General features: G+C 51.4%; 1 protein-coding gene across 3 annotated transcripts; it reads left to right on the top strand.

Annotated features, from left to right (window-relative positions):
- Position 1: 1 nt before the first annotated feature.
- On the top strand, positions 2 to 23141 carry LOC138681744 (rho GTPase-activating protein 35-like). Of its 3 annotated transcripts, none has more exons than XM_069775431.1 (7): positions 2 to 88; positions 9462 to 13366; positions 17977 to 18121; positions 19827 to 19904; positions 20386 to 20517; positions 20921 to 21026; positions 21189 to 23141. In XM_069775431.1, the coding sequence occupies exons 2-7, from the start codon at positions 9671 to 9673 to the stop codon at positions 21547 to 21549; spliced, it is 4518 nt and encodes a 1505-aa protein (XP_069631532.1). In that variant the 5' UTR covers positions 2 to 88; positions 9462 to 9670; the 3' UTR covers positions 21550 to 23141. The 3 variants fall into 3 exon arrangements, with proteins under 3 accessions (XP_069631532.1, XP_069631533.1, XP_069631534.1); XM_069775432.1 differs by having other exon boundaries at positions 19 to 93; XM_069775433.1 differs by lacking the exon at positions 2 to 88 and adding an exon at positions 540 to 663.
- The last annotated feature ends 1564 nt before the right edge of the window (positions 23142 to 24705 follow it).

A 24705-nucleotide genomic window follows, 5' to 3' on the forward strand; every position in this document is an offset into this window, starting at 1 on the left:
GGAGCTGCTGTATCTGCACAAGCCGCCGGTAATTGGCGTTTAAAACTGCAGAGATAAAGACGGGCCTGACGCACGCTTGGGCTGGCTGGTGATGTAATTTTTAATGGCCTGAATTCACTGATTTCTGCTTTCACCCCGCCAACTGGGGGGGGTGGACAGACTTGAGAAACCACTTGATTTTAAAATTAAAAACCCAAAAAGGTGCTGAGCTGGGTGCTGAGGCAGTGCCGTGGAGGATGCCTGCTCCTGCACAGGGGCTCCTGCTGTTTTCCTTATTCTGTCCCAATACGGGGAAGCTTCGTTAGGGTAACGTGCTTTGTCAGGTTTTTGACAGCACTTGGGAAAATAAATTTAAATTTTTTTTTTTTTTTTTTTTTTCTAATCCCTCCCTTTCTCTGTCCGCATTCCTGGGTGCTTCAGGGTGGCACCGCTCACCTCCGAGCCTCAGGGAGCTTCGTTTTTTCCTTTGCTATCTTCCAAAAAAAAAAAAAAAAAAAAAGCTGTTGTGGTTCCTAGCTGTGCAAAACGTCTGATCTTAGGACTTTCCTTGCTTGGGCACTTGCGCATCTCCTTGTCCTGGCTTGGAGGACAGGATTCAGGGAGCAGCACATCCGAAACGGCATCTTCACCAGAGCGCAGCACGAGCAGCATTTCCCAGAGAGGGTCAGTGTCTGTGCTCTGGCTCTTCCTTCCTCTCTGCACCTGCTTTCCTCTTCTTTTTTTTTTTTTTTTTTTCCTTTTTATTCTTTTTTTTTTTTTTCCTTCTTGCCCAGCCAGCCTCAGTTCCCTCCCAGTGTCTCCCTGGCTGCGTCTGCTCACCGGGTAGGTTTTCCCTTGGTCCTCGCGGCATCACCCATCTCAAGGCATCAGCAAATGGTGATTTTTTGGAGAGGTTTAGGCTTTACCTGGATCCAGAGTGGTTTTGGGGATGCCGATTTGGAAGCTTGTCCTCTCTGAAGCAGTGTGACCCAATCGTGAGCATCTTGTAGAGATCCGTGTTTTCGTGTGGGGCTTAACCCGGATAATTTTCTGCCGTCCCCTAAACCATGGTGGGTTTTCTTGGTGCTGGTGGGAGAGGAGCTGGTCCCCTCGGGAACCAGGCAGTTCAACTGGGGAGCGTCCAGTGGGGCTGTGAAACCCTGCAGAAAGACACCCAATAAGATTGCGGCTGCATCTTCCCTCCCCACCTCTGAACTCTGGTGAAACCAGGAAAATCAGGGGGGTAGGCACGTGCTGAGCTTCATGCCTGTGGCATCTGCAGCCGTCCAACAGCCACGGGGCAATGGCGACCCTTGTTTTGGGGTGAATTGGCTTAACTGGGGTGGGCAAGGGGTTGAGGCGGTGAGGTCTGCTTGTTTTTCCGAAGGAAACTGGATTTATTTGCAATTGCGGTTGGGAATTTGGTGCGTAAAAGTGATTTTTATGGTGATGAGATTTTGGCGTGGCTGTCACAGAAAGTGATGCTTTTGTTGGCGCTGGGCTTAAAGCCTAATTAGTCATCTTCTAGCCATGGCTGACTTAAGTGGTATGCACCGGTGTTTGGCCGGCTGGGCTGGGACTCAATGGTTGGTCTTTGCTCCTTTGCTGAGGGATCTCTATGACTTTGACATCCTTTGGCCTCATCCTTGCTGACTCATTTGAACATTGCCCCAGTTTATTTTTCTTGAAAATGAGTTTCGAGTTTGCTAGCCAGAGGGTCAGAGTGATTAACGCTCTGGTACCTTCTCGGGGAGGTGGCTGGTGGCAGAGCTGTTAACCATCCAGGTTGAGTGGGATGGACAGCTCCATCCCCACTGCGGAGACATTTCTGGTTGGGTTTTGCTCTGGTTGGGTTGAATGCCTCTGGGGCTGTTGGTGGCAATACACCAGGAAGGGCCCCGGTTGGTCCATAAATATAGATAAATATAAATGTATGCCCGTATACGTTGACTGCAGTCAATGGCTCAACGTCCAAATGGAGATCAGCTGGGACCAGTACTGTTCAATACCTTCATCAATGACCTAGACAGTGGGATTGCAGGTGACACCAAGCTGAGTGGTGCCGTTGGTACCCTCAAGGGTAGAGCTGCCATCCAGAGGGAGCTGGAGGCGTTGGCCAACATGAACCTCATGAGGTTCAAGAAGGCCAAGCGCAAGGTCCCGCAGCTGGGTGGGGGCAATCCCCTGTCCCAGCACAGGCTGGGGGATGGATGGATGGATAGAGAGCAGCCCTGCGGAGAAGGACTTGGGGACGCTGGTGGGTGACAAATGGGACATGAGCTGGCAATGTGCGCTCACAGCCCAGAAAGCCAAGTGTCTTCTGGGCTGCAGGTCGAGGGAGGGGACTCTGGGGTCCCCAGCACAAGACAGACGTGGACCTGCTCAAGTGGGTCCAGAGGAGGCCATGGGGATGGTGTGAGGGCTGCAGCAGCTCTGCTGCGGAGAAAGGCTGAGAGACTTGGGGCTGTTCAGCCTGGAGAAAAGAAGACCTTACTGCGGCCATTCAATACTTAAAGGGGCTTGTAAGAAAGATGGAGAGAGACTTTTACCAGGGTCTGCAGTGACAGGACAAGGGGCGACAGCTTTAAACTGACAGAGGGGAGGGTTAGGTTGGACACGAGGAAGAAATTCTTTCCAATAAGGGTGGTGAGACACCAGAGCAGGTTGCCCAGAGCAGCTGTGGATGCCCCATTGTGGGAAGTGCTCGAGGTCAGGTTAGACAGGGCTCAGAGCAACCTGATCTAGTGGGAGATATCCCTGTCCATGGCAGGGGGTTGGACTGGATGGTCTTTGAAGGTCCCTTCAACCCAAACCATTTTATGATTCTGTGTGTGTGTGTATATATATATGTCTATGTGTAACCCTGCAGTCTGAGCCCTCGTGAAGCTGTTGGCAGAGCCAACAACTGAACCCAATGCCATGTTTCTGACAACCTGCCTCAAAGCTGTTTTCTCCCATTCTCCTGCCAGGAACACCACTGGAGGAGCTGGCCTTGGCCAGGGAAGGGGGTTACAGCTGCGCTGGTCAGTCTGCTTGTTTGTGAAACCCCCTTCGTTAGGAGAGAAGCTTGCTGTTTTGCAGGCTCCCTGCTTTCGCTGGGGGGATGGACAAGTCCCTGCGGAGAGCTTGCGCCTTGCCAGCCATCGCTCCTCCCTACGTGTCTGCGGAGAGCCGGTGAAAGAACAGGTCTGTCTCTGCTGCCAGCATGCCAAAAAAATACCCCAAAACAAGCCCCATAAGAGGTTGATTTTGCCCGGTGCTTCTCTCACAGTGAGAGCTGTGGGTGGTTAGCCAGCGGCTGGAGATGATTAATATTCACGCAGCACTGCGTATCCCTTTCCCCATCCCAATAGCACTTGACCTTTGCCTTTTGTATCAAGATTACCGAATTGTTTTTAAAGCCTTTTATGAGTTGACAAACACAGCGGCATTGCCACGCGCCAAGGCTGTGTTGAAGGCAGCATTGGGGCAACTTTTAAATACCTAGATGAGAAGCAATGGCACTTAGATGAAGATTTTGGGTTTTTTCTCTGCTATGTCATTTTGATGTGACTAACTGTCCAGGATATTTATCTTATGATGGATAAATAGTGGTTTATTGGAGAGGGGTTGTAGCCTCGAGGTGTATTTATTTTTGCTTAACGTTATCCCGGACTCGGATTCGCCTTTGCTGTGACGTGAGATGCTCCTGGATGCCACCTCGTTGCAGAAAAATCTTTGCCCGCCCGTTGCGAGATAGTGTTTAACCACATATTTATCCCCCCCCTTCCTTTTAGTCAAAGATTTAATGACCCAGCTGGGGAGAGCATGCCCAGGCCACTTGGCTCCTGGCCAGGTATTTCCACTGTTTTAGTCATCAGATTATTTTGTGGTGCTTCGATGACACCACGGCTGGGCTCACCGAAATGCCTGAGATAAGCAAGGCTGGCTCCAGACTACCCGAATTGGCCGCTGTGGTGGGATCATGCCACGTGCCTTCCCCGGAGAAGGGGAATGCCAAACCCACTCCTTTCATTTTTAAGCTTCACGGTTGGGTTTTGTTTTGTGGGGTTTTTTGTTTGTTTTGTTTGTTTTTTGTTTTTTTTTTTTTTAAGGGCTTCGAGCAAGTTCAGGTTTGCCGCTTGCAGAGGACAGAGTGACCGTAGGTTTCACGTCCGAGGCTGGTCCATGGCACCAGGTGGTTTAACCGGCAGCTGGAGAGACGCAGAGCTTGGGGAGCAGCAGCATCCCGGGGGACCCCATCATCAGGCAGCTCTGGATGACTTTTTTTGGTGGTGTTAATACACCCAGAAAACAAAGCGCTGGAGATGCCCTGCATCCCCTCAAGGTGTTGCGGGGCTGCCATTTCTTTTCGTCTCTGCCTCTGTGTAGTCCGGCTTTTAATTTAGAGCCTTAGCTTATTTAATTTAAAATGGTTATACTAAACACTCGGTTTTCTTGAAAATGCAAATTTCAGAGGGGTTCTGGGTGCAGGACCACGCTGGACAGAGAGGCTCATCCCGTGGTGGGCTGTGGTCCAGCCAGTCACCACTCCACAAACAAGGTGTAGGCAAGGATGGAGCTGTGTCTCCTTAAACCCTCTGCACCCTGGATTTAATTTCATCTGATTTATGCTGTGCAGAGCACTCGGTGCCCCGGGCATCTGTGGCAGCAGGTTGAGGAGGAAGAGGATCCTATCAACCTGGGGAGAGCTGCAACATGGAGGTCATTCCCCTTAAATAAATGAAAAGCCATGCCAAAAACTGGTTGGCGGCGTCCATGCTGCTGTCGGGTCCCCTTGGGGGGTTTTTGAATCACAAGCTGGAGTTTCTCCTCCCACAGTGCCTGCCGGGGCCTTCGTGACCCTGGTGAGCGCCACAAAGATCATGAAGAAAGCTTTGTTTCTGGTTTAATAGTGTTTGGAAAGCTGCTTAATTGAACGTACTATTAATTCTGGGGCTGTTGTGACACACACATGCAGCGAGCGTTGGGGGCTGGCGTGGAAAGCCGGGTTGAGTGCCGGCAGCCACCCAAGCTTATCAGCAGCCAGGATTGCGTGAGCTGTCATCGCTGGTGGCTGTGGTCATATCCAGGTTTCAGGTATCTGGGAGCGGAAAATACCTTTTTATTTTTTCCTTCTCTTTGGCTCTGCTGCCAGCTTCTTAAGAGGAAACAAGCTAAATTCCCCCTGCTTTGCTGGGAATTAACAGAGTGGGTCCCTTCTTCTGGTCCTCCTGGCTGGACTTTGTGGCGTAAATGAGTAACTCCTGACTCGGGGATTTAGGGGAGAAAATGAAAGCGAGTGCCGTTTGACACCAGTTTTCCCCTTCCTGTGCCCCGAGCAGAGGAGAAAGGATGTCGCTTCGTTAGGTTGAGCTAAACAGGGAGCTGAGGACGTGCAGGCATGAGTGTGAGCGCACCCAAAAGCAGGGTGGGTGTGAAACTTTCTGTGGCTCCTGGGTCTCAATCTGGAGGTGGGTTACTTATCCTGATGCCAGGCTGATCCCTCCTGCTGCTTTCGCAGCATGTGCAGAAAAACACGGTGGAAATGGGCAGGCTCCCATGCACTGGCCAGAACTGATCCCACCGCATGTCCTAGCACTCCCCCAAAACCTGCTCTTACACCACTGTGCTTCCAAAACCTTGCATTTCTCTCTCTTTTCCCCTCCCCTCTCTTTTCCCCTCCCCTCTCTTTTCCCCTCCCCTCTCTTTTCCCCTCCCCTCTCTTTTCCCTCCCCTCTCTTTTCCCCTCCCCTCTCTTTTCCCTCCCCTCTCTTTCCCCTCCCCTCTCTTTTCCCCTCCCCTCTCTTTTCCCCTCCCCTCTCTTTTCCCCTCCCCTCTCTTTTCCCCTCCCCTCTCTTTTCCCCTCCCCTCTCTTTCCCCTCCCCTCTCTTTTCCCCTCCCCTCTCTTTTCCCCTCCCCTCTCTTTTCCCCTCCCCCTCTCTTTTCCCCTCCCCCTCTCTTTTCCCCTCCCCTCTCTTTTCCCCTCCCCTCTCTTTTCCCCTCCCCTCTCTTTTCCCCTCCCCTCTCTTTTCCCCTCCCTCTCTTTTCCCCTCCCCTCTCTTTTCCCCTCCCCTCTCTTTTCCCCTCCCCTCTCTTTTCCCCTCCCCTCTCTTTCCCCTCCCCTCTCTTTTCCCCTCCCCTCTCTTTTCCCCTCCCCTCTCTTTTCCCCTCCCTCTCTTTTCCCCTCCCCTCTCTTTTCCCCTCCCCTCTCTTTTCCCCTCCCCTCTCTTTTCCCCTCCCCTCTCTTTTCCCTCCCCTCTCTTTTCCCCTCCCCTCTCTTTTCCCCTCCCTCTCTTTTCCCTCCCCTCTCTTTTCCCCTCCCCTCTCTTTTCCCCTCCCCTCTCTTTTCCCCTCCCCTCTCTTTTCCCCTCCCCTCTCTTTTCCCCTCCCTCTCTTTTCCCCTCCCCTCTCTTTTCCCCTCCCCTCTCTTTTCCCCTCCCTCTCTTTTCCCCTCCCCTCTCTTTTCCCCTCCCCTCTCTTTTCCCCTCCCCTCTCTTTTCCCCTCCCCTCTCTTTCCCCTCCCCTCTCTTTTCCCCTCCCCTCTCTTTTCCCCTCCCCTCTCTTTCCCCTCCCTCTCTTTTCCCTCCCCTCTCTTTTCCCCTCCCCTCTCTTTCCCCTCCCCTCTCTTTTCCCCTCCCCTCTCTTTTCCCCTCCCCTCTCTTTTCCCCTCCCCTCTCTTTTCCCCTCCCCTCTCTTTTCCCCTCCCCTCTCTTTTCCCCTCCCCTCTCTTTTCCCCTCCCCTCTCTTTTCCCCTCCCCTCTCTTTTCCCCTCCCCTCTCTTTTCCCCTCCCCTCTCTTTTCCCCTCCCCTCTCTTTTCCCCTCCCCTCTCTTTTCCCCTCCCCTCTCTTGGAAGCAGGGGAAATAGCTCTCAGGAGTCACATAGGATGTGCGGTGATTTTTTTGAACTATTATCCATGTCTAATTTCTATAATTTTGGTGTGGAAACCCCACCCACGGTGTGCTCGGATGTCCCAGTCTGTTGCTTTTTGCCGGCATAGGAAATGCTTGTGCAAGTGAATGTGAGCAGGATGAAGGTGATGGTGCGAAGCTGAAGGAGCTGCCTCTGCTGGAATTCACTTTTGCTTCCAAAACTCGTCTGTGGAAATGCTTCTGCAACTGTGTGTACCGTGAGTTTTGCCAACAGAAGAGAAAAAGGTGGATTCTCTGCCAGGCAAAAGTGAACAAAAAACCTGATTTTCACCAAATTTGTCAGAAATTCATTGGATGATGCTGTCACCCAACCCAGCCATGTCCTGCAATTCGTTAATAAATTGCCCGCTTTGTGCCGAGGATTAACATGGGAAATGGTGCAGGATCCTCCACGCTGGCCCTTCCTTCCCCTTGTTGGACGCTTGGTACATTGCTGCCTTCACTTGTTACGGATTTGGTCTTGGAAATCAGTGGCTCCACAGCTCCAGGGGTTTTTATTTTTTGCAGAAAATTGGGAAAGTGGTTTTACATCCATGAGAGGGCTGGGCATGGCTGAGGAGATGCTTCGTCATGCCGCGCAACCAAGGGTAGCCCATCTGTTGCACGAGATTAAGTGTTTTGGACCCAGATGGTTAAAAGCTTAAATCAATCTTTGCAAAGATCCAAACAACCCATTTCGGGGACTTTCTGCTACTGGGACGTGGAGATAAAATTTACAACCGGGGGGGAATCCCTCTGTCCTGGTGCCCATGCTGTGTTTCCAGCTGCCACGTCAGCTGGACTCTCCAGCCGGAGCATGGGAGCATCGGAGAGGAGATGGGAGAGCAGCAACGGCTCACCGGTTCAGCCACTGGTCAGACAAACCGGTTTAAACAGCACAGGGGGTAAGCTGAAACACACTGATGTCTCGCCAGGGTCCGGGTGCTTGGCACCCACCTGGGCTCATCCTCCAAAATGGGGAGAAGCAGTGAGGATTGAGGAAAAATGTAGGAGGAAGAGTGGTCCCCGGTGGAGCGGCAGAAGAAGCTGTACAAGCAGCCCTGAGCCCTGTCCAGCCTCCCAGGGAGTAACTGCGTTCCTTCAAATTGAGCGATGAATAATTAGGTGAAGTAATTAAAGGTTTGACAGCAGCTTGGCAGCATTGCACCAGTGCTGCGGCTGTTACATCCTTTTACCTGCAAGAGTCTCACCTTGAGGAATGACACGTGCTGCCGATAAGTGATGTTCCCATGGGAAATAACGTGTACGTGGAAGAGCCGAGAGTTTGCAGACCAACTCCTAAAATGCCCGAACTTCTTGTGTTTAAGCCCAAACGCCCACTTCTTCTTCATGGCATTTGGATCACATAACCTGGTAGCTCGGCTGATGCAGGTGACCTCATGGAGGGGTGAAATGTGGGGTTTTTTGAGATCAAATGAATGTCAGGGTAGGTTTTTGAAAGCAAAGCACCTGACAGCATGGCAGGTTCTCAGCAGCCTTTGTCTGTTGTGTGATTCAGTCCAGCTGGGGAACTGGAAGAACTGCACCATCCAGACATCAAAGCAGAGGAGATGTTGTGGAAGGCTGTGCTCCCTGGGTTGTTCCGACGACCCACGATGTCATCTGCACGCGAGTTAATTTTGATTTTTGCCGTAAACTGAAAATTCTTCCGCTCTCAGATTGTAAAGCAAACTATCTAAACTGCCGTGTTTCATAGAATCACAGAAGGTTTTGGGTTGATGGGACCTTCAAAGATTATCCAGTCCAACTCTCCTGTCATGGGCAGGGACATCTCCCACTAGATAAGGTTGCTCCAAGCCCCTTCCAGCCTGACCTTGAACACTTCCAGGGATGGGGCATCCACAGTTTCTCTGGGCAACCTGCTCCAGTGTCTCACCACCCTCATAGTTTCAGGAGCAGTAATTAGGATTGTCCCTCCCTCGAATGCTGTTCCCTCTGGGAGGACTTTCTCGTGTTGGCTCATGCTTGGGGTGCCTTTTCAGGGCTTTAGTTGGATCTCTCTGCTTTTTTTTTTTTTTCTTTTTTTTAAAGCTATTCTGATCCTATTAGATCACGTCTGTCCATGGGGAGTGAAGAGGTAATCCTCCTGGTAAAAGCAGTATTGGGTGTTAAGCTGGCACTACATCTAATCTTAAGTCAAAAACCAAAGAAAAGATGGGATGGTTTGTTTTACTTGCTTTCTTTTCAGCATTGAATCGGAAATGCCCGTGAAGCAAGCCCTCTCCCCCAGGCTCCGCCGTGGGTCCCCTCGGCTCTTCCCTCTGCCGCTGACCTGTTTTTCTTGCTCCCTGCCCGGCTGGGGGGTAGACCGTGACCTTGATCTGCCTTCGTGACACGGTCAGCTTGTGGTTTGCACCCACAAGCCGCTTGTGATGACAGTGGGGAAGCAGTACCCATTGCGGTTAGTGCTCGGTCGGATGCTGCGGCTGGCACGTCTTGGCCGCTGCCGGTATCTCCCCTGCGTCAGCGCTAGCATTCAAGTGCGAGGCGTATAAAATGGTGCAGGCAGAATTAGGTCTGTTTGGGGTTCCTGAGCTGAAATGCTGATGGTTGTTTCTTTTTCTCCTAGGGGGAAACGTCGGCCGTCCAGCAACAGGGACCAGCAAGAACTGAAGCACTGCTGGTATGTACAGGATAGGAACGACGAACTTCATCACCCCAGCGCCCTGCCTGGCTTGAGAACTTTCACCCCGCCTTCCACTGAGCTCCCAAGTCGCACCAGGTGCCGGAAACACTAATCCTCTCGGAAGCAGTTGACTGGGGCAGGATGTGTGGACGATGATGATGGCAAGAAAGCAAGATGTTCGCATTCCCACCTATAACATTAGCGTGGTGGGATTGTCTGGAACGGAGAAGGAGAAGGGGCAGTGTGGCATTGGGAAATCCTGCCTTTGCAACCGGTTTGTACGGCCCAGCGCAGATGAGTTTCATTTGGACCACACTTCGGTTCTCAGCACCAGTGACTTTGGGGGAAGGGTGGTCAATAATGACCATTTCCTCTACTGGGGGGAAGTTGTGCGTTCCCTGGAGGACTGCGTCGAATGTAAAATGCATGTTGTGGAGCAGACGGAGTTTATCGACGACCAGACCTTTCAGCCTCACCGCAGCACAGCCCTGCAGCCCTATATCAAGAGGGCTGCTGCGACCAAACTGGCGTCGGCTGAAAAGCTCATGTACTTTTGCACTGATCAGCTTGGGCTGGAACAGGACTTTGAACAAAAACAGATGCCGGATGGAAAGCTGCTGGTGGATGGCTTTCTTCTCTGTGTTGATGTTAGCAGGGGTATGAACAGGAACTTTGATGATCAGCTCAAATTTGTTTCAAATCTTTACAATCAACTAGTGAAAACAAAAAAGCCCATCATGGTGGTCCTGACAAAGTGTGACGAAGGTGTGGAACGGTACATTAGGGATGTGCATACTTTTGCCTTAAGCAAAAAGAACCTCCAGGTTGTGGAGACGTCGGCTAGATCCAATGTGAACATTGACTTGGCTTTCAGCACCTTAGTGCAGCTGATTGATAAAAGCCGGGGAAAGACTAAAATCATCCCCTACTTCGAAGCTTTGAAACAGCAAAGTCAACAGATAGCTGCTGCTAAAGACAAGTACGAGTGGCTGGTCAGCCGCATCGTCAAAAACCACAACGAGATGTGGTCGAACATGAGCCGCAAGATGCAGTCCTCTCCAGAGTATCAGGATTACGTCTACCTGGAAGGAACGCAGAAAGCCAAAAAGCTGTTTCTGCAGCACGTCCACCGCCTCAAGCAGGAGCACATAGAGCGCCGGCGGAAGATGTATCTCGCCATGCTTCCTCAAGCGTTTGAAGCCCTCATCCCGGACCTGGACGAAATAGATCACCTGAGCTGCATAAAAGTGGAGAAGCTCTTGGAGACGAAGCCGGACTTTCTGAAATGGTTTATTGTCCTGGAAGAGACACCCTGGGATGCCACGAGCCACATCGACAACATGGAGAATGAGCGCATTCCCTTCGACCTGATGGAGACTCAGCCTGCCGAGCAGCTCTACGAAGCTCACTTAGAAAAGCTGAGGAATGAGAGGAAAAGGGCAGAAATGAGAAGAGCTTTCAAAGAAAACCTGGAGACTTCCCCTTTCATCACGCCTGGGAAGCCCTGGGAGGAAGCACGCAGTTTCATTATGAACGAGGATTTTTACATGTGGCTAGAGGAGTCTATTTATATGGATATCTACAGCAAGCACCAAAAACAGATTATAGAAAAGGCCAAGGAGGAGTTTCAGGAGCTGCTCTTGGAGTACTCGGAGCTGTTTTATGAACTGGAGCTTGACGCTAAACCCAGCAAGGAGAAAATGGGCGTCATTCAGGATGTCTTGGGTGAAGAGCAAAGGTTCAAAGCCCTGCAGAAGCTGCAGGCTGAGCGGGACGCCCTTATTTTGAAGCACATCCACTTCGTGTACCACCCGATGAAGGAAACGTGTCCAAGCTGCCTGGTTTGCGTAGACTCTAAAATTGAGCACCTGATAAGCTCCCGCTTCATCAGGCCCTCCGAACGCAACCAGAAGAACTTGCTTTCAGACTCCAACATCGACAGGATCAATCTGGTCATCCTTGGCAAGGATGGTTTGGCACGCGAGCTGGCCAACGAGATCCGGGCGCTCTGCACCAATGACGACAAGTACGTGATCGAAGGTAAGATGTACGAGCTGTCCCTGAGGCCAATCGAGGGCAATGTCCGGCTCCCTGTTAACTCTTTCCAGACACCTACCTTTCAGCCTCATGGTTGTCTCTGCCTTTACAACTCAAAGGAGTCACTGTCCTATGTGGTGGAAAGCATCGAAAAGAGTAGAGAATCGACCATTGGTAGGAGGGATAATCACTTGGTTCGCCTTCCTCTGACACTCATCCTCGTTAACAAGAGGGGGGACACCAGTGGCGAGACGCTACATAGCTTGATACAGCAAGGCCAGCAGATCGCAAGCAAGCTGCAGTGTGTCTTTCTGGACCCCGCGTCTGCTGGCATTGGGTATGGCCGTAACATCAATGAGAAGCAGATCAGCCAGGTTTTGAAGGGACTGCTGGACTCAAAACGCAACTTAAACCTTGTCAGCTCGACCTCCAGCATCAAAGACCTGGCAGACGTTGACCTTCGGATCGTCATGTGTTTGATGTGCGGAGATCCGTTCAACGCAGATGACATCCTCTTACCAATCCTGCAGTCCCAGACCTACAGACCTTCGCAGTGTGGCAGCAGCAGCTCCGTCCTCCTTGAGTTATCCATCGGGCTGCACAAGAGGCGCGTGGAGCTCTCCCTCCTTTCCTACCATTCCTCCTTTAGCATTAGGAAAAGCCGTCTCGTCCACGGATACATTGTCTTTTACTCGGCGAAACGCAAGGCGTCCCTGGCCATGCTACGTGCCTTTCTCTGCGAGGTACAGGATATCATCCCCATACAGGTCGTGGCGCTTACAGACGGCTCCATAGACATCCTGGACAATGACTTGAGCAGAGAGCAGCTCACCGAGGGTGAGGAGATCGCCCAGGAGATTGATGGCAAGTTCACCACGATACCTTGTAGCCAGCCGCAGCATAAGCTGGAGATTTTCCACTCATTTTTTAAAGACGTGGTGGAGAAAAAAACCATCATCGAAGCCACCCACATGTACGACAACGTGGCCGAAGCCTGCAGCACGACAGAGGAGGTGTTCAACTCACCTCGAGCGGGCTCCCCTCTTTGCAACTCCAACCTGCAGGACTCTGAGGAGGACATTGAGCCCCCCACCTACAGCCCCTTCAGAGAGGACATATCCATGCCCGCCCTGCCCAAAGACCACTCGAAGCTTTCCATGGAGCTGGAGGGGAACGATGGCTTGTCTTTCATTTCTGTCATGAACACTTTTGAAAGCAAGCTGAACAACAAAGTACCTCCTCCAGTGAAACCAAAGCCCCCTGTGCATTTTGACATTACAAAGGGGGACCTGTCGTATTTGGAGCAGGGGCATCGGGATGGGCAGAGGAAGTCCATGTCTTCTAGTAGCTGGTTGCCCACAGACTGCTTCGATCCTTCCGATTATGCTGAGCCGATGGACGCTGTGGTCAAACCCAGAAACGAAGAGGAGAACATCTACTCCGTGCCTCACGACAGCACCCAGGGCAAGATTATCACCATCCGAAATATTAACAAAACCCAATCAAATGGCAGTGGCAACGGCTCGGACAGTGAGATGGACACCAGCTCCCTGGAGCGGGGCTGCAAGGTGTCGGTTGTTAGCAAGCCCGTGCTGTATCGGACGCGCTGCACGAGGCTGGGCAGGTTTGCTAGCTACCGAACTAGCTTCAGCGTTGGGAGCGATGATGAGCTGGGACCCATTCGAAAGAAAGAGGAAGACCAGACTTCCCAAGGGTATAAAGGTGATAATGCCGTTATCCCCTACGAAACGGCCGACGGGGAAGATCCGAGGAGGAGGAACATCCTGCGCAGCTTGAGAAGGACGACGAAGGTAGGCTGGTGCTTTCTGCCCTTCGATCATGGGATTCGCGGGGTAGAGGTCGGGATGTACCGCCAGGCGTAAAGCCTGAACGAGGGTGGGAGCCCCTGCTGTCGCGTTCATGGCGTGTTTTTCATGTATTTACTGATTGATTGATTGAGTAGGGCGAGCATAGATTCTCTTTATTTTTTTATTGTGCGTTAACTCGCTGCTGGCGTGGCCTGTGTGAACTTGCAGTCCTATGCCAAAATCAGCTCCGTCGTTTCCACCGCGGGTGTTCAGCTCTGATGACTTTACCCTCGCGACACACTTCTGAGAAAGTTCGTTCCGTGCTCAGAAGTTAGGAGTTTCAAGGTACAATTAACCGAAACATGGGTGCTTTGAAAGGTAGCCTCCATCTGCCTTGTAAATTCTCTTTAACATGGATGAACGGAGTAAAGTCACTATTATTGGTATAGAGTCGTTTAAAGAAATGGGGCAAAGCTAGATGTGTCCGAACAGAGAAGATGCTGGTAAGTTGAGGACACATCTAAGTTGTTGTCTGTTGCTACTCTTGGGTGGCTCTTCTCAAGGCTCTTCTCTAGATGTACTGTGCTGCCGTGGCTCTACAAAACCAGCCTTAAATCCACCTGGATTTGCTGCCGCTCTTCGGCACAATGGTGGATCTGCTCTTTAGAGAGTGAAACTGGTTTTGGACGAGCCCGCTGGTTCGCAGTGCTGCATGGTTGAGTAGGCTTTGGAATTCTTGGCCAACAGTTGGCATGTCAATGGCCAACAGTTGGCCGTCAAAGCCACACAGCCCTAAGCATGATGTGGCAGTGTTGGGCATGTGGTGGGTGTCCTGCCCACCCCAAGACATGGTGGACATCTTGGCTCCAGCACGTGGATGTAGATGGAGAAGCCAAGTCATGCTTGCGTGGTCCATGGGAACGAAAATGCCTGGTGCTGTGGTGGGATGGAAGCACGCACACACACACATATGTACAACATACAGAAACATGCAATACAGATGTTATATCTGTACAGATATATCACAAATGTGGCATATACAGAGGCACTTGTGTTGTGCCAACAGACATATACATGCACACATGTTGAATATACACACACGTTACACATGTTAAATATACATACACACAGACATCACACACGGAGGTCATATACATATGCACGTTACACACATACACACATACATACACTATATACATATATAGATGCACATTATATGCATGCACACTATGAACAGACACTTATACACATATACATGCTTTATGTACACATGCATATACTTATATACATACAGACTTATGTGCACACATATACACACAACACACCATTATATACATATGCATGTGCATATTATATACACATGTATCTTATAAATGTTATGTACATGCACACACATATAGACATGTTATATACATACATGCTATACACATGTACATACGCATACAGACACTATATATACACACATGTGCAGGCACACAATATATGCACAGATGCATGTATGCGCCCATGTTGTTACGTACACATCTATACAGGCACATACACTATATACACACAGATGTTACGATGTGGGTGTATATACGTGTGCGAGGAAGAGGGGGAGGCAGGAGGAGGAAGGGAAGCGGGGGCTGCACTGCCCCTGACCTGGCAGAGGGAGCAGCAGCAGCCGCCGCTGGATGTCCTGCTCAGAGCCGCCTGCTGCTGCAAAACCAATCATGGTAATTGAGGCGTTATTCATTTCCACTGGAAACAAAGGGAGAGCCACCCACAACGATCTGCCAAGCAGGAAGGAGCAAAATGAAATCCTCCTCTCCTCGGTGGGGAATATGGGGCTGGTGCAACGCCCTTGGCCTCTGGGAACGATCCCGCTCCCTGCTCCGTCATACCGAGAGCTTCCTCAGTTTCCCTTCTGTGTCCGACTGCTGAAGCATCATTTTCTGCTCGCTGCATTAAAAAAAGCTCCGTCCAGACGCTCCCACTTGTCGGGGGGTGCTCAGGAATCGGGGAGAGCCGGTTGCTCTCATCCAAAAAAGGTGTTTTGAGGCTCCCCCAAAAAAAGGGTGGTTTGAGTCTCCCTGAAATACCCACAGAGGCAGAAACTTCCCTTATGGGCAATGGATATACTCCCTCCCATGGCATGGGACGTGCTAAGAGGAGAACGGGCTGTGCTCTTCTGCAAGGGGAAGAGGCTTCACTGACGGGACCGGGTTTCCAGCTGGCAGGTTTGGGTTTCCAGCCAGTGGTTTTGGGCTTTGGTCCTGTGCTGTATTCTAGCACATCCCCCTTTTCCAAGGGGAAGCCAAGGGATGTGACCAAGCAGTGGATGCTGCTGCTAATAGTGGTGCTTGGCATTTTAATTGCTCCCCCTTAATTCTGGGGATTTATTTTTAAGTCACAGTTTCATCATCATTTTGCTGATGGGAACGGTGTGCAGTGGCAGGTATCACCTTGCCCAGGCTGGAGGAGCTTTTGGGTTTCTACCTTTGCTTTGGTGACACGTTGCGGGGTTTATTTTGCTTTTTCCTTGGAGTTTAGTAGCAAAATTCTGATTGTAGAATGGGTTGGGTTGGAAGGGACCTTCAAGGACCATCCAGTCCAACCCCCTGCCATGGACAGGGATATCTCCCACTAGATCAGGTTGCTCTGAGCCCTGTCCAACCTGACCTCGAGCACTTCCCACAATGGGGCATCCACAGCTGCTCTGGGCAACCTGCTCTGGTGTCTCACCACCCTTATTGGAAAGAATTTCTTCCTCGTGTCCAACCTAACCCTCCCCTCTGTCAGTTTAAAGCTGTTGCCCCTTGTCCTGTCACTGCAGACCCTGGTAAAAGTCTCTCTCCATCTTATAAGCACCTTTATATATCGAAAGGCTGCCAGAAGGTCTCTCTCTAGTATGTCCATGTCTCTCCTGTACTGGGGAGCCCAGTGCTGGACCCAGCACTCCAGGTGGGTCCTCACCAGTGCTGAGCAGAGAAGGATCACCTCCTTCCAGCTGCTGGCAACGCTTTGTCTAATGCAGCCCAAGACACCGTTGGCTGCCGTTGTGGCACCTTGCTGGCTCATGGTCAACTTGGTGTCCACCAAACCCCCCCCCCCCCCCCCCCCCCCCCCCAAGTCCTTCTCTACTGAGCTGCTTTCCAGCTGGGTAGCCCCCAGCATGTCCCGGTGCCGTTCCTCCCCAGGGGCAAGACTTTGCACTTCTCCTTGTTGAACTTCATGAGGTTCCCATCAGCCCATTTCTCCAACCTGTTGAGGTCCCTCTGGACGGCAGCATGACCCTCTGGGCTATCAGCCGCTCCTCCCACTTCGGTGTCATCAGCGAACGTGCTGAGGGTACATCTGCCCCATCATCCAGATCATTAATGAAGATGTTAGACAGGACTGGACCCCAGATCGACCCCTGGGGTACTCCGCTGGGCACTGGCCTCCAACTAGACTTTGCTCCATTGATCACCACCCCTTGGGCCTGGCCGTTCAGCCGGTCTTCAACCCACCTCACCTTCTGTTCATCAACAGCTTCTCCAGGAGAATCCAGTGGTGATGGTGTCAAAGGTCCTACCGAAGCCCAGGTGGACACTCCACCGCTCTCCCCTCGTTGACTAGACCAGCCACTTCATCCTAGAAGTTCACCAAGTTGGGTGAACTTCCCCTTGGTGAAGTCCTATTGGCTTCTCCTATTTTTTGGTCTTTCCCTTCTGCACCCAGAGAGGTTTTTTCAGCTAAAGACTGACAAAAATGCCTATTTTGATGAAAACAGTGCTGCTGTTTATTTTTCACCTAAGGCGTGACATCCAGGAGGCTCCACCTTAGACGTTGGCGAGCAACAACATTTGGGATGAAATCCGTCAGCTTTGCAAAGCCTTCGGTCAGGTTTAATGTCCCGTAGCAGGGAAGGGAGTGTTGGGAGAAGTGGCTTCCCTGTCCGTAACCACCGCCCCTGCCTCTCTCTTGAATAAATACATTACGATGATAATCGTTCACTTTAGTAAATAATAATAGTGGCCTGCTTGAATAAGCGTCTTATTCATAATATAAAAATAATATTAAATGTGTCGGAATAAATAATAATGCATTGGTATAAATAACAGTTAATTGGAATAAATAGTAATGCATTGGGATAAATAATAATAATTCATTGGAATGAATAATAATGCTTTGGAATAGATAATAAATTGCTTGAATAAATAGCAATCCACTGGAATCGGCACATTATCTGGGTCTTGCGGCTGTCAGTGAGGATGCTGCAGATGCGGGAGCACCTCCGGGAGGGTTTTTCCCCCCTGGCTCCTGCTGGATCTGGCCCAGCTGGGAATTCAGCCCGGCAAAGCGGTCACTGTGTTTTAGGCTTTATCCACAAGCTATGCTCGGCACGGTTTGGTCAGCCAAGGAGCAGCGGGAGTTTGTTGGGGCTGTGGCTTTCCCCATCGGATCGCCTTGTGCTGCTCCTGCCAAAATAACTGGATTTTGGCTGCTGATACCCTTCACTGTGTAAAAATTTTAAGAGCAGCCTCTGCATCCTTCCTATCTCGGTGGTAACAGGTCGACTTGCAGATTTGTCTAAATAAACGGGCGTATTTGGGGTATTTGCCTCAACTCCGCTCTTCTCTCTCCCGCAGAAGCCAAAGCCCAAACCTCGGCCATCCATCACGAAGACGACGTGGGAAAGCAACTATTTTGGGGTGCCTTTGACCAACGTAGTGACTCTGGAGAAACCTATCCCTATCTTTATTGAGAGATGCATCGAGTACATCGAAGCAACAGGTAAGAGCAACCGGCTGCGGAGCTTTCTGCCCAGGAGGAAAGGTCTCTTGTTGCAAGCTGCGATGACAGCACATGGGGAGGTTTCTTCTTCATCGCAAGCTTGGGTCACCGTGGTTTTTTCTGAGAAGGTGTAAAACTCTTCCCCGGATCCTTTTTTATTACCTGGGGAAATGTCCGAGGCCGGTGGTTCTCCAGGCACGCTCATCTGCTGTTCCCATCCCGGCCTCAGAGGCAAAGGGCTGAAATAACTCCAGCTGCCTTCAGGTGGGACCTTTTTTTGGGGCATCCACCTTGCACCTTTCCCTCCAAGCAGTTGATGTTGATGGGTATGGCCTCTGGCAGCCCTAATTAACACCAAAATAAGCTCCAGGCTTTTTTTCCCCGACGGCTTTTTCCCCCATCAGGCTCTCGCTCCAGGAAGCTGTAATGGGGAGATTGGGCAGCGGGTGCTTCCCCTTTCTCTGGCATATTTATTTTTTTTTGCTGATAGCAAAGCATGAGCTGACACTGCTGCCGCATCTGAGAAAAAACAGTTGGTGCTGCTTCACCCCCTGGTCTCCCATCTGGAAAATCCAGGCAGTGTTTTCTCTTCAGGGAGACCAGGTTTTGTTTCTTTTTACCCCCTCTGTACACCAAAAAAAAAACAAAACCCAAAAACAAAAAAACATTATTTGAGTGAAGATGCCTTTCGTGGAAGAGACATCAGTGTCATCGCAGTGTGCTGTAATTTGAATTAATTGTTAACACTTTAAATGAGCACAAAGCGACTCCAGGAGTTTAATGCTACCCTGGGGATAAATCACCTAAAATCGAGGTTGAGGTTTGGAGGAGCCATGTAAAAAAAATAGAATGGGGGGTAAAAAGATAAATCGGGGTGAGAAATTCCGTGTGGAGCTGCAGGCAGGTTGGTTCAACTTTGACATTAACTTGCTGTACCTCCTAATTTTTGAATTAAAAAAGAGATCTCTACGGGGTTGTTGTGGTTTCAGCCCAGCCTGTAACAAAGGACCACGCAGCCGCTTGCTCACTCCTCCTGCTCCCCCCGGCCCCGGTGGGATGGGGAGGAGAATCAGAAAGGAGAAAAGAAAAAAAAAAAACAAACAGAACCTTGTAGATTGAGATAAGGACAATTTACTGGACGACACAAAAAAAGAAGTTACAACAACAACGGTACTAATGAAAGTATACAAAACGAGTGACGCACAGTCCAACTGCTCACCACCCGGAACCCGACGCTCCACCACTTCCCCCACCGAAAGCTGAGTGAGAGAGCTCCCTCCCCCAGCCTGCTCCCCATTTATATACTGAGCATGATGTCACCATGGTATGGAATAGCTCCTGGGCTAGTTCAGGTCAGCTGCCCCAGCTGTGCCCCCTCCCAGGTTCCTGTGAAAATTAACTCTATCCCAGCTGAACCCAGGACAGGGGTGCTGGGTTTAAAAGATTAAAAATAATAAATAGGGAAATTCCTCTCCATTGGGATGAGATCACAGGCTGGGTTTAAACTAGGATTTCCTGGAGGAGCAGGATTTCATGGAGGGGTAGGGATTTGTGGTATCATCGCTTCCAGGCTCTGGGGAGCAAATGAGATGTATGGATTTTAATGCCTATAAACAAGGGTTTATAGGGGGTTTGTCCCTAAAGCCCCCCACCCCATTTGCTAATGCCCTCCTTGCACTGATACCTGCTCTTTTTTCCTTGCCAGGGCTGAGCACCGAAGGCATCTATCGCGTGAGTGGAAACAAGTCGGAGATGGAGAGCCTGCAGCGGCAGTTTGACCAGGGTAACCTCTGTCACCGAGATTCCTCCTTTCTCACCCCAAAACTTGAGGGACGCCTGCGCCCAACGTGCCTGCGCCCCCTCCACCACCGCCAAAGTGGTTTTAGGATGAAAACATGTTTGGGCACACTTAACCCCTGTCATTTTCATAACCTGGACAAGGCTGACATGCCTGCCGTGGCCGCACTGCCCTGTGCCGTCCCAATGAGTGATGCCAGGCACCGAGACTCTCCGGTCCCTGCATTTTTCTGGATGTTTTATCTGTTTTCATGCCCCTCCTGCCGCTGGCTCACCTGCTGGGCATCGGGGTTCGGTTCCTCTGTGAAATGGAGATTGGGGTCGGTGGCTGGAGGTGATTTTCTGCTGGCAGCAACGCTGAGCTGCTTCGGACCGACCCCCCCCCCCGTCAGCTTCCTGCACCCCCGAAGCGCTTCAGGGTGTGACCACAAACCTGGGGGTGTAACCCCAAGACTCTCCCTTTGCAGATCATGGGCTGGACCTGGCCGAGAAGGATTTCACCGTCAACACTGTGGCTGGTGCCATGAAGAGTTTCTTCTCCGAGCTGCCTGAGCCCCTGGTCCCCTACACCATGCAGGTTGAGCTGGTGGAAGCCCACAGTGAGTACGCCCAGGGGGTCCTGACCCTCCTCCTGCCCCAGCCCGGCCCATCTCCTTATTAATTCATACCATACCAGCTCATTTGCGGGCAAGTCTTGTTAATTCATGCCATAAAAGTCCATTTGCGGGCATGTCTCCTTATTAATTCACACCCTCCAAGCCTGTTTCTGGCTGGAGATGCTCTGCCCCAGCATTGCCACTCGGCGCCGTCCTGCACCCATGAGCAGCGTGGGTTTTTGCCAGGTTTATTTTCGGGAAAGACCGATGATCTGCTTAAGCTGGTGGCCCAAAAATCCCCCTGCAAAGAGGAGGGATCCCACAGCAGGATGCTGCCACGACCGGTTGCAATGCCTGGTGTTTCTCTGCCACGGCAGCTCCCCGACTCCACTTTTCCTCCTGGCAGAAATCAATGACCGGGAGCAGAAGCTCCATGCGCTGAAGGAAGTACTGAGGAAGTTTCCCAAGGAGAACTACGAGGTCTTCAAATACGTCATCGGGCACTTGAACAAGTATGTATCAGGGTTCCCGAGATGCGGGGAGGAGCACCCCAAAACCCCCCCCGCAATGCCGGGACTGGGGCTCGCCTCTGCAGCCGGATGGCGTCGATGCAATCGGGGGGGTCCCTGCTGGCACCTCACCAGCATCGTCTTGTCCCCTCTCTCCCGCTGCAGGGTCAGCCACAACCATCGGGTGAACCTGATGACCAGCGAGAACCTCTCCATCTGCTTCTGGCCCACCCTGATGAGACCTGACTTCAGCACGATGGATGCCCTGACGGCCACCCGCACCTACCAGACAATCATTGAACTCTTCATCCAGCAGTGCCCCTTCTTTTTCTACAACCGGCCCATCCTCGAGCCCCCCAGCGCCACTCCCGGTTCTCCATCCGCCGCCCCCCCCGGTGCCCCTTTCCTCCCTGCAACGCTGGGTACGGCTCAGCCCTCGCCTCCCCAGACCCCGCCGCCGTCACCACAGTCGCCCATCCAGCCGCTCCTCCCAGCCCAGCTCCATGCAGAGCAGCACATGCTGTGAGCTGTTGCCAGGAAAAAAAAAACAAAAACAAAAAATAAAAAACAACAACAAAAACCAACCAGAAAAAAAACTCTACAAGAATCTTGGTCTGGTCTGGGGCGCCCGGCGGAGACAGGGAAGCGAACGCTGGGCTTGGGCTTACCCTCTCCTGCCCTGACGCAGACTTGGGCACGGTGGGAGCGTGCTGGGGCATCGAGACTTGGGGCCCCAGGAGGATTTTTCCCCACCTTTCGGTTTGGGTAGGGGGTTGAGGAGTGGATCCGGCGCCGGCGGGACAGTGGGCCTGAGCAGACAGACCCATGTGGCGGGGCACTCGGCAGATCGGATGCTTCTCCGGCTGCCTCTGGACTTTTTGGCTCAGCCCTGGCGCCACCAAACCCCCTCGCATCCCACGGGACGCAGCCGGTGGCTCGCCTGGCACTGTCTGAAGCTCATCCTACGTGGCCCAAGGCTCGTCTGGCACATCCCAGCTCACCCAGCATGGCCCAGGGCTCGTCCGACGTGCTGCAGTGCAGCCCAAGGCCTGTCTGGTGTGGGCTGATGCTCATCCAATGGGACCTGAGGTTCATCCAGTGTGGTCTGGCACAGCCCCAGGCTTGTTCAATGCAGCCCAAGGCTCATCCAACATGGTCTAGCATGGCCTGAGGGTCATCTGACACGTCCCAAGGCTCACCCAACGCATCCCAAGACTCATCTGAGATGACCCGAGGCTTATCCAATGTCACCTGGCACATCCCAGGAGTCATCCAATGAATCCCCCACCCCACTTTCCGCCTGCCCCCCAAAAAGCCTTCGTGGGTGCCCAGTGTTGCCTTTGGGCTGGGACCACCCCCCCCCACCCCACCCCCCATTTCTGCCCCTCTCCAGGGATCTTGGCATTAAGCACTTACTGGAGGGGAGAGGGTTGGGCCCATTGCCCCCACCCCCCCCCAACCCCATTTTTGGCTGGATTTGGGGTTTTTCCTCCAGAAAAGCTGGTGCCAATTTTGAAGTTGGGTTCAACGGGTTTCAGTTTGGGGAAGGAAAGCTGAAATTTGGCTGCGGCAAGGACGGCTTGGTCCCCTTTGGGGTGGGGGTTGGGTGCCCTGGGGGATGGGGGGGGTGCCCGGATGCCTAGGTCCCCCGGGATGGGTGGGGGGGGTGGGCTTGGACACCCGGATCCCACAGGAAAGGGGGTTTGGACCCCTGGGGGATGGGGATACCTGGATACCTGGGTCCTTCCCCCGCTCCCAGTACCAGGGTGGTTTTAAACTGGATTTTCATGGTACCACTGGGAGAGCATGGGGAAGGCTCCTGCCACCCCTCCTGGGTCTCTTCGCACTTTAAGACACCCCCAAACCCCACCACCCCCACCACCGGTGATGAAAACAGCCCAAACCCCCCCAAAACACCTGCCCCCACCCCCGGGGGGGGAACACATGGACTCCTCTGGCCCTCAAAAAGGGCTTTTTTTCCCCCAATTTCTCCAGTCTCGTGCTTTAAAACAAAAGTGTTGGTGTAAATAGCAGCTGCCGGCTTTTTTTTTTTTCTCCTTTTTTTTTAATAAAACTGGCTAAAAAAAACCCTGAAAAGAAGAAAAAAAACCCCAAAAAGTATGAAAAAAGAAAGAAACAAACAAAAAAACCCCCACTTCTCACTACGGGGAAGGTTTTTTTGCTGTTAAAAACTGGGGGTTTGGTGCCTTTTGGCATGGCCAGAGGGGGCCTTTGGGGGTGTTGGCGGGGGGGTGCTGGCAAAGGGCCGAGGGAAAAAAGGCAAAATTGGGCAAAAATCAAACTGGAAGACATGCATCACTGCTTCTTCCCCCCCCCAAAATGGGGCAAAACCACTACATTTTAATCATTCCCCCCACACACACTGCTGCATCTTCCTCGTCATCTTCCTCATCCCAGTGCAGTTTTGGGACAGAACTCCCCATTTTGGGGATTTAGGTTTTTCCCATTAGGTTGAACCCCCCCACCTTTTTGGGGGGGGGGGTAACCCCATCACACGATAGGAACATCATATCGGAAAAAAGTCGTTTTTAAAGCAGGACGTAAATTATTTAAATAATAAAAAATTCTGGTGGGTGGGGTTCCCCACTGCTGTAAATTAAAAAACAAACAAACAAACAAAAAAAAAACCCAAAAATAAAAATTCATCTTTTAAGTGAGTCCTCCACCGAAAAAAAAAAAGATAATAAATTGAATTTTTGGGTCTTTTTGGGAGAGTTTTCTGCCAGCGAAGGGGTCAGCAGGAGTGATATCAGCGCTAATGTATTCTTTGTATTTTTAGGGTCTAACAAACCTCCTGCCCTGTAGTTTTTGGTGATAGAGATTGCCTTTTTCCGCTTCTTTTAAAGACGTTTTTAACAATTTGTGACATTTTCCAGGGCCGATGCGATTAGTGCATGAAAAATAAAAATTAAAAAAAATGTTTAATGCTCGGGGGGGGGTCTGGCTGGGCCCTTTTCCTCCTGAATCAAAAGAGAAAAAAAAAGATGACAAGAAAAAAAAGAAATAATTTTGGAGTCACTGCGGTGGTTTTTTTTTGGGGTGGGGGGGTGGGGGTGTTGTAAACCGGGAAGGAGTTGTAAACTGGGAACAGGGAACCAGTGGTGAACTGGGAATGAGCAGCAGCGAACTGGGAACCAGTTGCAAACTGGGCTTTGCAATGCAGGGAAAACAGTCACAAACTGGGCTTGGTGGACTGGGAACCAGTTGGAAACTGGAAACAGGTAACAAACTGGGAACTGGGCATTGCAAACTGGGTTTCGCACCCTGGGAACAGGCAGCAAACTGGGAACCAGTTGCAAACTGAGCTTTGCAAAGTGGGGAAACCCAAGTTTCAGGTTAATCAGCACGAATTTGGGCAAATTGGCTGCAAACTGGTTTTTTTCTTCCCTCTTCCTGCAAATGAATTGGTGACAAATTGGGGCTTTTTCCACATTTTTATTTCCCAGCCCGTCTCCTCCGCCCCGTGCCAACTGCGGGGGCTGCAGAAACTGAGGCCAAAAACACCCGTTTCTGGCACGGCGCCCAAATAAACACTAATTTTTTAGTAAAACCCCCAGAGCAGAGCCACATGGAGGTGAGTTTTGCTCAAAAACCCCATTTTTCGCAGCAGGAATGAGTATGCAAACACAGTGGGTGCAGCAAACGCCCCAGGAGGGCGCAG

Source organism: Haliaeetus albicilla, chromosome W (genome assembly GCF_947461875.1).
Source record: "Haliaeetus albicilla chromosome W, bHalAlb1.1, whole genome shotgun sequence".
NCBI classification, from domain to species: Eukaryota; Metazoa; Chordata; class Aves; order Accipitriformes; family Accipitridae; genus Haliaeetus; species Haliaeetus albicilla.

Coding starts and splice junctions, on each gene's coding strand:
- LOC138681744 (XM_069775431.1), top strand. CDS start 9,671: ATGATGATGGCAAGAAAGCAAGATGTTCGCATTCCCACCTATAACATT. Junction 13,367..17,976: donor GCTTGAGAAGGACGACGAAG/GTAGGCTGGTGC, acceptor TCTCTCCCGCAG/AAGCCAAAGCCCAAACCTCG. Junction 20,518..20,920: donor TGAGCTGGTGGAAGCCCACA/GTGAGTACGCCC, acceptor TCCTCCTGGCAG/AAATCAATGACCGGGAGCAG.